Here is a 16,996-nt window from a genome sequence, read left to right as displayed (position 1 = left end):
AAAGAACATCTCTAATATCTCTGCGTAGATCTGGCTCCTTCCCCCAGCCGTGCGCATAAAGTCGTGCGTGCGTAGCCACTGGCCGTTGTGGGAACACTGGACTGTGGTTCTCCAGCCTTGTGGCCTCCGGACCCTTTACCATCTTAAAAAAATAACTGAGGAATCCAAAAGTGCTTTTGTTTCTGTAGATTATATCTAATTCATAGTTAGCACCTTACAAATCAAAACTAAGGAAATTTTTAAATACTCACATAATTTATTTAAAATAATAAACCACCCTGGGGCACCTGGGGGCTCTGGCGGTTAAGCGTCCGACTCTTGATTTCAACTCAGGCCATGATCTCATGACTCTTGGGTTCAAGCCTCGCTTTGTTCATTTTCAAGAAAATACCTGCCAAAGACCCAAGGCCGAATAATCCTAGTTAATGTCTGGCATGATCATTCTCTCAAAGAAGAGTGTGCCCCCGCCAAAAAAAGTGGCTAATTCAGCTTGCAACTCCTCCCAGTTGCAGACGTGCATCTCTGCAGGACACTGCCCAGCTCGCGTGTGGCGCACACCCTCGTGTACTTGCCCCGCCCCTACCCAGAAAATTCAACACACATGTATACACTCGGGGTTGGAATATTTAAGGATCTGTGTATTTTTGTTTGGTTGGTTTGGTTTTTTGCTTTTGGTTTTTTGGGGTTTGTTGGTTTGGGTTTTGTGTGGGGGTTTTTTTTGTTTTTTTGGTTTATGAGGGACAGTCTTAAGTGAAACTCTTTTTGTTTTTATTTAGCGAGCTTGGCAATGAGTCCTATAACAGCAACGGGAACTAACACGGTTTGGTGCCACAGCCTTGGTTTGTGGCGTGAAGCCAGCTGTTCTGTCCACCATTAAAGCAAAGTGCAACACAGTGAGAGAGGCGAACAACGCCTTGGAATGTTTTGGAAACAGTCCTGAGCCTGTGGGCCCTGAGTGGGTATCAGGGGCCACGCTTCGAGGACTATAAAGCTAGGTTTGGCGGAGAGGAAATATCTGATCCAATGGCCATGGCCAATCATCGGTTTGTCCTGACAGTTACCTACCCTAGAGAAAGTATCACATGTTAACATAAAATACTCAATCTCTTAGCATTTGTGTATACTTAGAAACCAGAACGTACTGGGGAAAATCTAATTGGAACAAAAATTTCTGTAATTTTTTTCCCCATCATTTAATTATGGAAATGAAGCATCTCCATGCTTTAAACAAGAACAGGATGTGTAGACGCCTGGTCTGCGCTTGAAGAGCTGACAGGCTCCAAGCCGAGGTTGTGTTCAGAGGCACTCAGTCCGCGGGTCACGCCGTCTCCGCGTCGCGGGCCAGCTTTAAGATCTTGTGAACCGCCCTCGGTAGCCCCGCGAACGCATCAGGCAAACCCATCTCTCAGCAGACAGCCAAAGGTAACGTCGGGAGGGGAGGCGGGGAGAATCAATACAGTGAGAGTATTTTTAGGGACTCTTGATGGATGGCTGTGTTTTGAGCCTAACTCCGAGTGCCCAGATGCCCCAGAGCTGACTAAGATGAACTCACCATTTACTGAGAACCGCACGGGCCGTCGTGCTCGCCCAGGGCTCCGAGGCCACCCAGACAAGACGCACACGCCTTGCCCCGTGCGGTTTGGGGGAGAACCCCCAGGCTCTTCCGTGGCGTGTGGATGAGGCTTTACTCCCCTTGCGGGAGCACAGCGTCACCGACTTGTTGACCGGGTCCTGGGAACGCGTAACCGTGAGATCTTAGGACCAGGTTGCACAGCGGCAAATCGAATGGATTCTCAGTCCCGGGAGAGACCGGTGCCCCTCGGCTCTAGTGACGCCGCGACCCTCCCTGAGGGCGGCCCCCCAGAAGCGGGGAGCCCGGAGAAGCTGTGCCTCGTCAGCAGGCCGCCCGCCAGGGCTCTGACACGGCTCCCAGTTGCTCGCAGGTTTCTCTCCTTGCACCTCATTTGCATCTGGGACATCAATTAGCATGTTTGTTGAGGCTAATTGAATGAAACTCAATCATAGCTCTTAATTGCTTGACTATGTGAAAAGAAATCACATTAATGCAGCTAATTAAGTGTACGGCAATAGATGCAACATAATTAGGAGCGAGAGGTAAAAAACAAGGGATGGCAAAGGTGCGGGAGTGGGGTGCGGGGGGACCCGGCACGCAGCCACCAGGCCATCCACGCGCTCCGGAACGGGTCCCTGTACTCCAGCGCCTGCTTAGAAAAAATAATCCGCATGATGAGCGCGTGGCCAACTTGAGAAGAAAAATGCAAATAGGTTTGCAATTACTACTTTTTCAAGCTGTTGAGGGGCTGGAGACGGCACCTCTGAGGGGCCTGGCTCTTGAGTGGGCCCTGGGGACTTGTTAAGTGCTGTTTAAAAGTACTTGGCTTTGAATTACCCTCATGCCTTGTTAAAGGGTTTTTTCCCCTTTTATCATCGATCAGCATTTTCTACGAGGAGCACACGAAGGGTAGTATCTGCGGCATTTGCATATCAAAATCAAGTTTGCTGTCTTTATTTTACCCAGCGAGGTCCCTACCTTGGGCCCCTGTCGGGCCAGTCGGCCCACTTCTGAGGATGCCACATTGTGTACTGGGTCCGGCTTTAATTCCTGGAGTCCCAAGCTGGGGAGACATGAAAAGGGACGGGTTCTTTCAAACACAGGAAACTCAGCGTCATTTCCCCGGGAGGTGGGGGAGGTACCTAGAAGCCACATCTCGGGCCTCCTTGCCCTCCACCTGTTTCCAGAGCGCCACGTCGAAGGGCTCTCATGGAGTAGGAAATGCATTTTGTAAGGTCTGTAAAAAAACAAAAAAAAACAAAAAAACCCATAGTGGCTTGCAACACAAGAATTGCCAAGTTTATATTCTGGGGCTTTTTTTTTTTTTTAGATCTAGTTCTCTGAAGTTTCGGCTCCCAACTCCACGAGGAGACAGATTCCCTGGCCCACGCTGAGCCAAAGATAAATGCATTCCCTTGCTGCGCTCAGACCCAAAGAACAGACTCCTGGTACATTTCCATAATAATTTTAAATAAAATATCCTGGTTATTGTATGTTAAAACATGCCTATTAAAAGAGCCCATGCTGAGGCTTAGTCGCTCTCTGATTAGCCTCGTTTTAGAGCCCATAAGCAATAAATGCTCAATTACACTCCTGTTACTGTATTTTAATTTGTTAAGAATTGGCATTAAAGAAGAAAGTTACAGCAAGTTGATATTTTTGGGAGAGCAAGTATGCGAGAACGAACTCACGCTGTAGGAGCCTTGACTTTGGTTCTGAACTTGCGTTTGCCCACCGCTGGCGGATGTTGACGGAAGGTAAAGCCGTCGAAGAAGGACCTTGACGCTTCGCCCTCCACTAACCAAGGACCGCTTCATCGGTGCTTTCTGTTCCCCACCCTCAACACCTCGCGCTCGGTCCCGAGCTCCCCTGTATTTCTTCCCGTCTGTGTCTGGCGTCTCCTTCGCTCGGATTTCATAGCCGCCGTCTTTCTGCCTTTGGTCCCCACCCTTGCAGAACCACAGCTCCTTCACAGTTGATGATATTTTGGGGTGTCCCCCAACGGTCTTGACTTCCATGAGGAGTCTTCAGTCTGCCAGGATGGCGGAGACTGACTCCAGGCAGCCGGTCCTGTGGGGTCCGCGTGGGTCGGGGCCCTGCTCCTGGCCGTTGTGGCTCACGGGAGGCTGGTGGATGCCACTGTAGGGCTCTGGCCGGTTGGCTCAAGTGCGGGCGACGGCCCAGCCTCCCCACTGCCTCTGAAGAGCTGGCCTGTGTTTGCCCCTCTGGTGCAGCTCCGGTACTTTGTCCGACCGCCTTCGCTCCCAGGTGCCTCCTGGCTCGAGCTTTGCTTGGCCTTGTGGGTATTTGTTCCCCACCGAGAATTGGTTATTTGAGTTCTATCCTAAGAAGTCACTAGGGACCCTCTGGCATCTTTTCCTTCTGGGCTGGTGCTTTTGGAACCTTCTAGAGTTGTGTGTTACTCCATGAGAACATCTCCCCCTCGTGTGGCCAGACCTTCCCTCTTCCTTCCTGCCCTTCCTCCTCTGCTGAGAAGTCCCACACCCTCTTTTCGGAGACTGGGTTGGCTCCCACGTGGCCCTCCTCTAACGGCTCTTTTTTTAAAACAATTTCTCTCTCTCTCTCTCTTTTTTTTTTTAAAGCATTGCAGAATAGGGATTTTTTTTAAATTTTGTTTTATTTTAATGTTTATTTTTGAGAGAGTGCAAGTAGGGGAGGGCGGGGTGACAGAGAATCTGAAGTGGGTTCTACACTGGTCTGCTGTCACCTGTAAGCCCAGTGTGGTGCTTGAACCCACAGACTGTGAGATCATGACCCGAACCAAAGTCCAACAACCAGCTGAGCCCCCCAGCCGCCCCTCCCCTTTTTGTTCAGTTTATTTGAGAGAGAGAGAGACCGCAGGGGGGAGAGCAGAGAGAGAGAATCCCAAGCAGACCCTGTGATGCCAACACAGAGCCCAATGAGGGGCTCAATCTCACGAACCTGAGACCATGACCTGAGCCAAAACCAAGAGTCGGACACTTAACCGGCGGAGCCACCCAGATGCCGCCTTAAGTACTTGTGTTCTGAGGAGAGGTCTCTGCTTCTACCACTCAGGGCCAGCCCCCTCCCGCCTCCCCCTGCAGACTGCGGAGAGAACGCACCTCTTCTCAAGTTCTCTGTCCTGAGGGGCTGCCGGTGGGCTCCTTCCCCTGTGCCGGGATCTTGTGCATCTGGTTCCTCTTTTGTATCGTTGCTTCTGTCCGCCACAGTCCTGTTGTTTGTGGGGCCAGTGACTGCCTCTCAGCCACTCCGCCTGCTGGCAGGGAGGCGCTGGCTCCCGCTACAGGAGGCGAGGCCTACCTCCCAGAAGCCGGGCATCCTCACTGCCTCCCTTGACGGACTGCCTTTCCTCATCCCACAGGCTGGGGCCTCTGTCCCTTGTACTATGCTTCTAGAACTTTACCTGGTTCTCTCTGCATCACTTGACCCTGTGGGTTGGCAGTTACAAGCCAACAACTCACTTATCCAGCCCCCCCCCGGGTCCCTGGCGGCCCACACACTGGTTTGTTGGGTCGTTCTAAAATTACATTGACAAGAACTTCGTTGTTTATCCTAACTATAAATTCATTGGCTTTGTCCCTTTATATTCTAAAAGGAATTCTGCCAAGATTCTGCCAAGGAAGGAATGTGTTTGTTTCATTATTTCGTGCTTTGTCTTAAAACACTTCACATGTTATTTACCCAAGGATGTTTTAGAATATGTCCTTTCTTAAGGTGTGAGGTCGATTTAATAGGTCTACAGAGGCGGGGGGAGGGGCCTTCTGAAGGGTCAGTAATTCCTGCTTCCTGGCCTCTCCTCTCCCCCCACCCGGCAACCAATTCTTAGATACTGTTTTACTCCACACGGAATTGTGCAGTGACCTCCACAGGGACCATCCCTGTCGACCTAGGCGTCCCTGTGGCTCCCCGTTAACCGCACGTCACCATCTCCTGCACGAAGAGAGCAGCAGGGGGCCTTCTCTGGGTGCAGTGAACCCCTCGGAGAAACACGGGGCTCGAGTACCGAATTCACCTTCTTCCTGTTTCGACAGCCAGCTTTCACATACCCGCCCACGAGCGCCATGTTTTCCTCACCCCGCAGTACCGATGCCCTCAGACGCTTTCTGGGTCCTTGTTAGTAAAGTGCTTGGCCTTTTACCTGAGGAGTTTCTACCTGAGTTCTCAACAGACCGCTTCATTCTTACCTAGAGGCTCAGTGGTGTTGCCGTCTCAGGCAGAACAGCTGTTATAAAATAGTTCCCTACTACCTGGAATTTTACCTGAAGCTTAGAAGAGCCAGGGGTCCTAGTGTGCCTTCTGATAAGCGGGCGTTTAAAGACTGTGATTTCACATGCATACTTGTTTTCTCCAGCTGATCCCTGGGATGGAAGCATCTCCTGGGTGTCCTTGGATTTGCAGGGCCTGGGTTAGTTCAGGACAGGAGAGACTGTGATTTCAATAAAACGATGATGCCACCAGACTAGACAGATCAAAACCTCATTATTTTTAAAGTGCTTGCCACAGTAGAAGGGTCATAGGATTACAGCTCGTGGGTCTGAAAGAACCGTGTGTCCTAGATTGTGAAAGGTCTTCTTTTTAATATCTCTTGGATGTTTAACATTTTGAACAGGATTACATGCAGAATGTTCATGGTAAAGAGATTGATCTTCTGAGAACCACTGTGAAAGTCCCAGGGAAGAGGCCACCCCGAGCCACGTCAGCCTGCGCACCCATCTCCAGCCCTAAAACCAATGGCCTGTCCAAGGACATGAGCAGTTTACACATCTCCCCAAATTCAGGTAAGCTCACGGCGGACGCGCTGAAGAATCCAGTGTGGTCACGCAGTAGATGTCGCTGGTGGCAGGACAGAGGAGAGCCTGGAGGTCAAGTGAGATTTTAACCAGTAACGTTGTACATCAAGGCTTAGAGACCTCTTCTCTGCTGTGGGTGGTTCTGTGACCAGCAAGCACATGGTGCCGCTTTGAGTCACGGCCGCACAGACCAGACCTCGAGGTCTTCCCAGACTTGTGTAAAGTCCAGTGTTAGACAGGATCGAGGACTTGAGGGCCTTCTGAAATATGTAAGTTAACTGTGCAGGTATCAGGGCTTGGTATTCACTTGGAGCGACCGAGTATGTAGAAGCGGGAGAGCTATTTGGAGCAAGATTTCAAGGAAACCGCTGGACGTATCTAAAACCTCCATTCTCTCGGTTTTGTGTTATAACTATTAGGTCATTCTTTAACACAACTTTCATTTTCCCTGTTCTGTTTTAAAGGAGAATTTGCTTTTTAATTCGGCGTCGGAGAGCGTGTTTTCTCAGATTTAGATGTGTTTTGATATCCCTGGCCTTTGTGCGCCACTGCAAGCCATTCAAAACGTCGTGGTTCGGTTTCCTTTTTAAGGGTCTTTGCACATGGCTGCCCCCCCGGCTTTAACCTTCTGGTGACGACTTATCAGAGAAAGAGTCCTCCTTCTGCCACACTTCCACACGTGGATTTATCTTCGCCAGCAGAAGGTCCCTTTCTCCTCTCTAACCTACATCCAGTCTTCTCAAGATAAACAAGTGTTATGAGCTACTTTCTAGCCTATGCCTTTGCTTCTTAAAAATGCTGCATTTTTCCCTTTCTGAGATGCCAAGTGCTTTTAAGGAGGGATGATGCTGACCCCCGGTTCTGCGGCATCTACGGTCCTGGCTGGTGAAGGCAGGTAGTGGGAAAGGGCCAGAGTCGGGGGCCGTAGCTTGCGCTTCACTGCATGATGCCAGTGGTGTTGAGTTGGACAGCCCCCTCAGCCACGGTTCACCCGCACGTCAGGTCCATCTCGCCTGGCACCTACATCACAGAGACGTGATGGCAGGTAAGACGCACCGCGTGTGAAAGTTTGGGGGAACTCGTGAAGTACGACACAAACATCAGCCATTCCTCCTAATCCAGATAAAACCGGGCTTGCCGTTACGGGAGACGTCAGCTCGTTCCAGAGTGGTGACAGGTCTCTCGCCACCTGCTGACCTTCCTTCCGAGACAGACATGCAATGTCCCTTCCCAGGGTGGTGTGCTCATGCTGGGATGAGAGGAGGGAAGACTGCCCACGGGGGGAAAGGTCTACATTGAATGAAAAGCTGTCGTCTTCATCGCTTCTTGTTTGTTAATTTACTCCTGAAAGACTGACCGCGCCCCTGCTGCGTGCCGGCCGCGGGGCGTGCTGCGGCCCGGGTCCCTGGTCTGCAGGACTTCTCGCACGGCAGCCGTCTCCAAACAGCTGGTTTTCCGCTCCCCCCGGTAACCCGTCCTGTCACACCCACCCTTTATTTATTCAAGTCAGCACACACTTAGGGCATTTCTGATGTATGCCAAGCGTGCTCCTGGGCCCCGGGGCACAGCAGGTGAAGACATCCTCTCTGCCTTAGAGAACTCAGCCTCTGGTGGGGAAGAAAGACCAGCAGACAAGTCAGCCCCGTGCCACGCGGCAGGCCGCAGTAGGAGGACGTACAGGGGCACGAAGGCCAGGGGTGACGTGTTCAACTCTCCCCCAGGAGGCGGGCAAGGCTTCCGGGCTTCGGGACGCCTGTGCTGGGTGTAAAGAAAGGAAGGGAATTTGCCAGGCACTGGGGTCGGGGAGGAGCTCAGCGACGTGAAGAAGTTGTGGATATGTCAGGTTTGCAATTCAAATCTCTCCACCTTGAGACTGGTGTCCTTTGGTGCCAACCTGCTGCACATTTTCCTAAGGAAAAATGTAACATTTGGTAAAGAGAAAATACAAAATGCCATTTAACCATGTCCTGTCCCATGCGGTAGGTTCTGTCGTGGGCCTGGGCTAAGGGCGTGTTTTCAGTGCCCCCATTTCCTTCTCTTTAACGCCCCTGCACTCGGTGGATGGGAGAACTTGGGGCAGTGCTGAAATCTCTTTTCCATGTCGGTTACAGCGCATCCTTTCAACCCTATGCCAAGTTAATTCTTCTTCTTTTTTCTTTTCTTAATGTTTGTTTATCTAGAGAGGGAGGGAGAGAAAGTGCATGAGCCGGGGAGGACAGAGAAGGGGGAAGAGAGAACCTCAAGCAGGCTCCAACACTATTGGCACAAAGCTGACGTGAGGCTCGCGTTCAAAAACTGAGATCATGACCTGAGCCAGAAGCGAGTCGGACACTTAGTGGACTGAGCCACCCAGGCGCCCCGCCAAGTTAGTTCCTCTTAAAGGGAGCCTGCTTGATTTCTCCTCTTCTTTGGATCACGAGTGGGGACGAAGAGACGGGGTTATGACATCTGCAGGACCACAGTGACGGGGAGAGCAAGTGCTCGCCGTCATGGCAGTGCTCATGGACGTGGCGCCCCGTCTCAGTGTGCAGGTGACATCAACGGCAGTGACCCCCCATTCCCTGCCTCACAGGTGCTTTCTCCCACGAACGTAGCAAATTTAAGTGGAAGTAGATTGATGTTACACTTACGTGATGGACTTCTGGCCAAAAATAGGTATTCTTGTAACTACTTGAGAGCTCTCTGCCAAAGAACTTAACATGCTACCTAACCCTAGCCTTCTTTCTCGACGCAGTTGAATCTTGCTGTTTTGTTCTAGAGCTCTAAGTTAACTCATCATGGTTGTTTCTTGTTACGCTTTTCCTTTCTCTTTGTGTTCTAATCTCAATATTATTGGAGTAGATCAGTGTTTTGTGCCTTCCCTTCTAGTAACTTTTCCATTTTGCACAGCGCCACACTTGCATGTACCTAAATCCTCATGCACAACACTTATTATGGTCTTAGAATAAATGTCCAGAAGTGAAGTGATTCAGGCAGTGGGTATAAACAGTCATAGGCCTCTTGATACACGTTTCCACATTAATTTCTAGAAAGCTTTTGTTCTACAAATACCCTTCATCTCTAAAGTGAAGACCCATTTCGCTCACACACACCCGTGGCATTGCTGTGATCATTTTTAGAATCTATACTAATCTGATAAGCACTAAAGACCTCTCCTGCTTTATTTTGATTTCCTCAGTGAGGACTCAGGTCGGCCATCGCCTGGTTATTGTCACAGGTGTTTCTTACATTGGAATTCTTTAGATGTTGTCTTTTCCCATTTTTGCACTAGGTGTTTGTCTTTCTTATTGATCTGTAAGAACGCGTTACATACTGAGGATATTAGCACTTTATAATACGTTCTTCAGATATTTCGCCAGTTTATTATTTGCTTTTTTTAAATTTTATGGCTTTATTTGGGAGTAGAGGTTTTCCCCCTTTTTAATACATAATCAAAATGTATACATAGAATCAAACCCATAAGTCCTTTACTTCTGTGGTTTCTACTCTAGATAATTTAGAAGGCCTTTTAATAATCTGCAAACGTCCTAATTCACATGTATGTATTTCTGAGTTTCACAATTTTATTATTGTCTGTTTCTTAAAAATATTTTGCCTTTAATCCATCTTTAATCTGTTTGGGTCAATTATGTGCAACAGGAAATCTAATCAAACTTTAGTCAACAGATAACTAATTGTTCTTTCTCTGTTGAATTGTTTTCTCATAATTGTGTGTGTCACTTTTATTGTACAACTAACGCATTTAATCAAATTCACTATGTTTCTGGATTGAGACTCGATTCAGTTGACCTCCTGTCTCCACGTCACGTTGCCACGGAAGGGTTTCCCACAGCACCGTAGATCTGGGACTCCGTCTGTATCTGGTAGTAATATTATCATTCGTTTTACTGTTGCTCTTGACTATTGCCACTCACTCATTTTTTCCCGTAAGCTTCAGAGTAACTTGGGACCTTCCCCTTCCCCCCAAAACAAATCCCACTGCGGCTCTAACAGGCATTGCGTTTAACCTACCAGTTCACTGTGGAGGAACTGACATCTTCACCACGTTTGAGTTTCTGGTCATGGAACACAGGTCCTGCTCAATTTATTCAAACTTAATACACATCCCTCAGTAAAGTTGTAGCACTTCAGTTAGATGTATCGTGTGGATCTGTTCTGTTGATAATTTTTGGTGATACACCAAGCTGATCTTTTTGGGGGGTGGGGGGGAGAGTGAAGGGGGCTGTCTATTACATCACCTACTTGGCAAGAAAAGAGAAGGCTCCTAATTTTTATACTTTTTCTCTCCAGCCATCTTAGCTGGCAGATTTATTCAGATGTTTTTCTTCATTTTCTAGTATACGGTGGCATCTTGCATTTCAAATATTGTAATGCCTCGTTGCGTGTCAGGTTGGATTTTAGCCTTTACTGACCAATGGCGTGATGACTTACTGCTTTGCATCCTGGACCATTCATTTTCCATCGTCCATTGTGGGTCTGGGGTACGTATGCCCAGGGGTCTGGAGAATCGGGGGCCGTACAAGGTCTTCCCTCCAGGGGCCTCGCACTCCACAGCAGGGGCAGAGGAGACAGAAGAGACAGAAACAGATAAGACCACTGAAGTTGGCGATCAATGCTCAAGGGACAAAGGCGGCATGTGGATAGAAAATCACCGGGGGCGGGGGGTGGAGGTCTTGTGTTATTCCCAGTGCTGGGAAATGCTTTGCCGGTCTTGGAACGTTGGCCACATTTCATACATGAAATTGCTGGCAATGTGATGGTCTTGACCTAGGGTTTTGCCCTGGGCTCAGGAAAGAGGAAGAGAAACATGCCAAAGTAGCTGGCTCCCTTGCGCCCTAATAACTGAGCTCAGCGGGTAAGCAGAGCAGGTGAGCCGCAGCGAAGGTGGGGTGGCCCCACGCTCCCATCGGGCAGCTGTGGAGTGCAGGCACGGTGGGCTCAGGGACGCATTCCAGAAGAGCCGACCCTGGGTGTCCCCACCTCCAACCCCATGTGGATGCTGATGCTTGAACGAGCTGGGGAAACTCAGATCCCCCCACAGTCACAGACAGACACAAATAAATGGCAAAGGAAAGCCAGCTCCCACCAGGAGGGATGTAACTGAAGCCCCTCATGAACCCTGCACTGTCAATCTGAACCGAACCTACCGGCCAGCCTGTGCCACAGTCCCGTCCAGAGGCCGCAGGGAAGCCCCTGCATCGGCCGGATCGACCCTCAGGCTCTTATTCATAAATACGAGCATAGACCACCGACACGTTTGTGGAGTCCAGGAGTGGAAGGGAGAGGGGCCAGGAGAAACAGAAGGACTGCCGATCCTCAAATAGAGCGATAGGGAGAGAGACAGAAGAGGCTGGACTACTTGTGCATAAAATGAAACAAACTAAGGGTTATAGAAAGACCTGGGGGAAAGACGTCTTGAAAATTAAAGAAAAAAGATCACAAAACTTAAAAATTCCGTAGATAGGTTAAATACTATAAAGATCACGGCCAAGGATACTGTTGGTAATGTAGGTGTGCACAAGATACACATGTTGGTGTCTTCCCATCTAAAGAGTCCGTATTGAGCTGGAGGGGGCAGGAGGCTCTGGAAACACAGAAAATTCCAGAAGGCATCCCAGGTGGGAGGAGAGATTGAGACTACCGGCCAGGAGACGGAACTCTTCTGGCCTGGAGCCTTCTCGGCATGGACACCACATGCTAAAAAGAAAGGGAAGAATTCCTTTCTAAGGACAGAGCTTTCAGGGACCCCCTGGGTGGCTCAGTCGGTTAAGCATCTGACTCTATCTCGGCTCAAGTCACAACCTTGCACTCTGTGGGCTTGAACCCCACATCGGGCTCTGCACTGACCATGCGGAGCCTGCCTTGGATTCTGTCTCCCTCCCTCTCTCTGCCTCTCCCCCACTTGCTCTCTGTGTCTCTCTCAAAAATAAATAAAAATAAAATTTAAAAAGTTAAAAAAAATAGGGACCTAGAAGTCTTTGCCGGGCCAAACTACTATCGATCAAGTATGGAGGTAGAAAAAAAATGTTTTAGATGAGGTACAGGGATATAGAAGCAAGTGACTTTTTGAAAAATCCGCCCAAGCATCTACTCCAGCAAAAAAGAAGAGAAGGAAGAAGAAAAAGAATCCAGAAGATATTTGTTCAGGCCTGGTTAAATCTCCCCTTCCCCATGGAATCTTCCACCTCTGCCAAGGTCACTCACGCAGGCTGCCCGTGCAGCATCTGCCTTTTCCAGTGCTTCCGCTTGGAGCCCACATGGCCATTCTAATCCAAAGCCACTTTTCTGAGAATCCACCCAATTGTAATGGCAGACATCCTTCCAGAGAAGACCATCAATATCCAAACCTTCAGGGCGCCTGAGGGGCGCAGTCGGTTGGGTTTCCATCTTTGGCTCAGGTCATGATCTCATGGTTCGTAGGTTTGAGCCCCATGTAGGGCTCTGTGCTAACAGCTTGGAGCCTGGAGCCTGGCTTCAGAGTCTGTGTCTCCCTCTGTCTCTGCCCCTCCCCTGCTCACACTCTTTCTCTGCCTTTAAAAAATGAATAAACCAGGGTGCCTGGGTGGCTCAGTCGGTTAAGTGTCCAGCTTCGGCTTAGGTCATGATCTCACGTTTCGTGGGTTCGGGCCCCGCATCGGGCTCTGTGCTGGTGGCTGGAGCCTGTTTCAGATATTGTGTCTTCCTCTCTGACCCTCCCCTGCTCTCTCTGTCTCTCAAAAATAAATTTAAAAAAACATTAAAAAAATGAATAAACGTTTAAAAACATTTTTTTTAAATGTCCAGAGCTATTTTCTGAGGTTAGTAACCAGGCTGGTGTGCTAGAGCGGTCTCCACCGATGATGGAATGCAGACTCGTATCAGGTCTCAAAGTTCCTCTGGTATTGATATAGACAACAGGAAAACTAACAGCCAACGGTAGGACCCTGGGCGGCAGGAACACTGAACTGAATCCCACCTTCGCCATCCGAGGACCTCTGGCCGACGTCTCTGCGAACATCAGCTTCTTCCTCGTCATCACACGGGAAACGGACCTACCTCCGCCCTTGTGAGGCTAGCCTAGCTGTGCACCTTTTCACAGCGTGGCCCAGGGCGTCTCCAGAAGTGCCTCAGGAGCCCGTCATCACACCTGTGCTTGCTTGTTGTCACCGGGGAGAAAAGGAAAAGGAGACATTTTTTTTTAACATTAAATTTTGAGAGACAGCCAGCGAGGGAGGGGCAGAAAGAGATGGGGACACAGAATCGGAAGCAGGCTCCAGAGTGTCAGCACAGAGCCCGACGCGGGGCTCGAACTCAGGAACTGGGAGATCATGACCTGAGCCGAATTCGGATGCTGAACTGACTAAGCCCCCCAGGCGCCCCTGGAATTGATTTTTTTTTAATGCCATGCATGTTCTTTCAGTAGCCTCTGTGCAGTCATTGTGGGTCCAACACCATAAACCCGCACCCCTGCAGCCCGCATCTCCTTGGCCGTGGTGGGAGCGGCGGGCAGAGAGGCGCTTTGCAGGACTGCCCAGATCTCCGAGGGCCCTGGGCTCCCGGCCCGTGGCCCAGCGTCTCTTTGGTCCCGGACTGCCACATTTGGTTCTGGGATGCCAGACACCTCCCTGTCCTGAAAGCATGTCTTTGTTGGACATTGGGGACCGTGACGGTGTTTTCACCCGCACCAGGGCGATGCTCGGGCCTTCGTCAAGGGGGTGGGGGCGGGGGACCTTGCTCCCTTCTCTCCCTCCCTCCGCTCCAGGCCCCCAGCGGTTTCAAAATATGAAAGCCGTCGGGAGGGTGGGGGCGGGGATCTGGATGTGTTTTGAGTGTGGAGCCGCCGTTGACATCTGAAGTCTCCGCCATGCTGTTTTCCTCCACACTTCAGTAATCAGGACATCCAGCAAACCCATAAAAAACCAAACTAATAGCATGAATATTCAGTGACCTAGAATACTAATTATTGTCATGAATATTAATGTGATCGGACTTGCTTTTTCCTCTCCTCTTTCTCTCCCGTCCTCTTTCTCCCTCTCTCCCTCTCTCTTTTTTTCCACTTAGCCGGCTCTAAAGATGGGTCATAATGAGAGCATTTAAGAGCGAGCGCGCTCTCCGCCGTGACAGGGACTGGGGTAATAAGGAGAGCTTGATTAACGCGGTGCACTTGGGGGAGATGAGAGGCTTCACGTGGGCCTGTTCGGGGGAGGCGATGAGCCACCGGCGGCTCCGTTACTGCTCCCGGAGATTAATGAGGCCTAAGAGTGCATTAGGAACAGTGACAAAGGTTTGATCTAATGGGCTCAGTCATTTTTCCTTTGAGTGACAGACGCACAGAAGTAATTGGCTGTGCAGAATGGCAGCTCATTGGCGGTACTTAAGGATACATTATCCCCGTTGTGTGGCCCACAGAGGCTGTTTATCAAAACTGCTCACACCGCAGACGCCAGGCCGCTAAGCTGCTGTTACAGTGGTAATAGCTATTTAAAAAAAAAATAATAATAACGCGACATCAAAACTAGATCCGTTGTTGTCTCGCAGAAACAAAGTTTTTTCTTTGTGTAGTTTCACATGGCCCGGTGCCGGTCACGTGCGTCTCCCGGTCCGTCGGGCAGCTCTTCCTGTCGGAACCCCGGGGCTCCCTTCTCACCGCCTCCCTGCCTCGGTCGCCCCTTCCCTTCACACGCTTTGGACTTTGTTTACAACACGAATCCTCTGAGACATAAACCGGGCGCTTCCGCGGAGCCCCCTTCTAGGCCCCTGGCCCAACACTCGCCCGATTGGTTGAGAATTTTATCGCGAAAAAAATAGTCCAAACATCGGCCTCCCGTGATAGGCGCCTCCGCGCACCAGGGCTTACGGGGAGGGGTATTTGATGGCTGTTTAACGACTCATTATTTTTGGGGAAAGGAAGAAATGTTCTGGGGGGTTTCTGTTAGACTGAAAGGTCAGGAAGTTAGCCACATCTGGACCTAAAAGCTGCTAGAGTTGTTAGTTTACCCTTGAGGAGAGCTGAGGTGTCTTCAGTGTCCAGGAGACCTGCATCCTCACTGCTGGCTGCTTCCGTGGTTAGATGCTTCTCCCACTGAGGTTTAAGCGAGTTTCCATTCTGCTGTTTCCGTCATTAAATGTAAGCTCTTCGAGGCATGGACTGTTAAGTCTCTGTTCTCCTCTCCCAGTTTCCTGAACTCCCAGATTATTTTTTCATTGAGTCCATACTGTTGAGCATCACCCACCAAGTGACATCTAGGAGGTAACCCTTGAGGACAAGCACTGTTGGGCGCTCCCCCCGCCCCCCCGCAGCACCCTGGGGGCGGGACCAACGGGGACGAGTTCAGGTGTAACCAGAAGCCTGCCTTCCAGTTTTAGGAAACCGTCTTCGATTATTTGAACTCTTAAGTGGGGTGTTCTTTTCTGTAAGGACTAACAAAAGCACCTTGATCATGATGATTTCAGTTAGAAACACTGGAGACACTGAGCTCTCCATCACTCTGGGGACAGACACACCCGTACATAAAATGAGAGTTGGTTTAGAAACATTCTCCGCTGTCAGAATGTGTGTGTTTGGTGAAGAATAGTGTTTCAGGCTGTTCACATGATGCTTTCAAGACCACAAATGGTCAGCACTGCAGGAGCTAGAGGAGAGAGGGGGGCCCCGGGAAGGACCTCGGACATTAGGAAGGCGGCCGAGTGCCAGCCTGGGCCTCGGGAAGGAGCTGTTCTGTGGTAGGGCTGAGCCCACAATTGGCCTTCTTGCTGCGTCCCCGTCCCCACAGTGGCACAGGACGATCTTCAGGGCGGTCTTGACGTTTGCCATCTCCAAACCTTGTGGCCCAGTGTTTGGTGCTTACTGCACGCAACACAGAGAACGTTGGCCTTTCTGGGATATTCCTGGGGAGCGGTCAGACCAAGGACTGCAGCCAAGTAGCCACCTCCACGCCTGCGACGCGCTTTTCTCTGTGAACACTGACCTCACGAGGACTGGAAGGGAGAGAGAAGGGAGCACTTTGGAAGTAGACCCCCATGACCATCTTGGCCTCCTCCTTGGAAAGGAGAATAAATGTAGTGGTAGCCAGAGAAATCGGCTCTCAGAACAGTGTCCAGATAGAATGGATTTTACACAAAACACATATCGTATTTATCTAGAAAGGAGAAGGAGCATCTTAAAGACGGAACTGTTATCCATAGCCAAGGAAGAAGGTGAAGGTTGAATGTGGTCATTGGGAGTATAGAAGGCAAGATGCGGCTGTCTCAGGCTCTCTGTTTTATGAAACCCAGTTCTACGAATGGTGTCACCAGACTTTGTTGCTTAAAAGAAAACACTTAAGTTTTATCTCCTCTGTCCAGTGGTGCCTACCTCAGCACCACTGCGTTGCACATGAACTTGGCTGTGTGACCCACACGAATGATGGGTTGTAGGTGAAGCAGCACGATGTAACGTCATGTCAGTAAGCACAGGGAAGCGCGGCAACGCAGGTCTCCACCGGCACCTGGGACTCAGGAGTAGCCGCCGTGTGGAAGCAGATAAAAATGGGCAAGACGCGAAGAGCCGGCAACGTTTTTGCAGCGATGAGTGTGGTGCCTGACAACTGGCGAGGATAGACTTTGTCTTTGGAGAAAAAATATTTAAACTTCTTTCTAAACATCATCACTT

At 50.0% G+C, this 16,996-nt stretch overlaps 1 protein-coding gene across 2 annotated transcripts in view; it reads left to right on the top strand.

Annotated features, from left to right (window-relative positions):
- AGAP1 (ArfGAP with GTPase domain, ankyrin repeat and PH domain 1) overlaps positions 1–16,996 on the top strand; it is a 306,663-nt gene that overhangs the window by 128,787 nt on the left and 160,880 nt on the right. For both annotated transcript variants that reach the window (XM_029933558.1, XM_029933559.1), the window contains exon 8: positions 6,186–6,354. In XM_029933558.1, the coding sequence (XP_029789418.1) occupies positions 6,186–6,354 (169 nt within the window). The remainder of the gene's footprint in view (positions 1–6,185; positions 6,355–16,996) is intronic.

The sequence above is a fragment of the Suricata suricatta genome, chromosome 3 (genome assembly GCF_006229205.1).
Source record: "Suricata suricatta isolate VVHF042 chromosome 3, meerkat_22Aug2017_6uvM2_HiC, whole genome shotgun sequence".
NCBI lineage: Eukaryota > Metazoa > Chordata > Mammalia > Carnivora > Herpestidae > Suricata > Suricata suricatta.
Note: the sequence above shows the minus strand (reverse complement) of the source record. Positions and strands in the feature narration are given on the sequence as shown.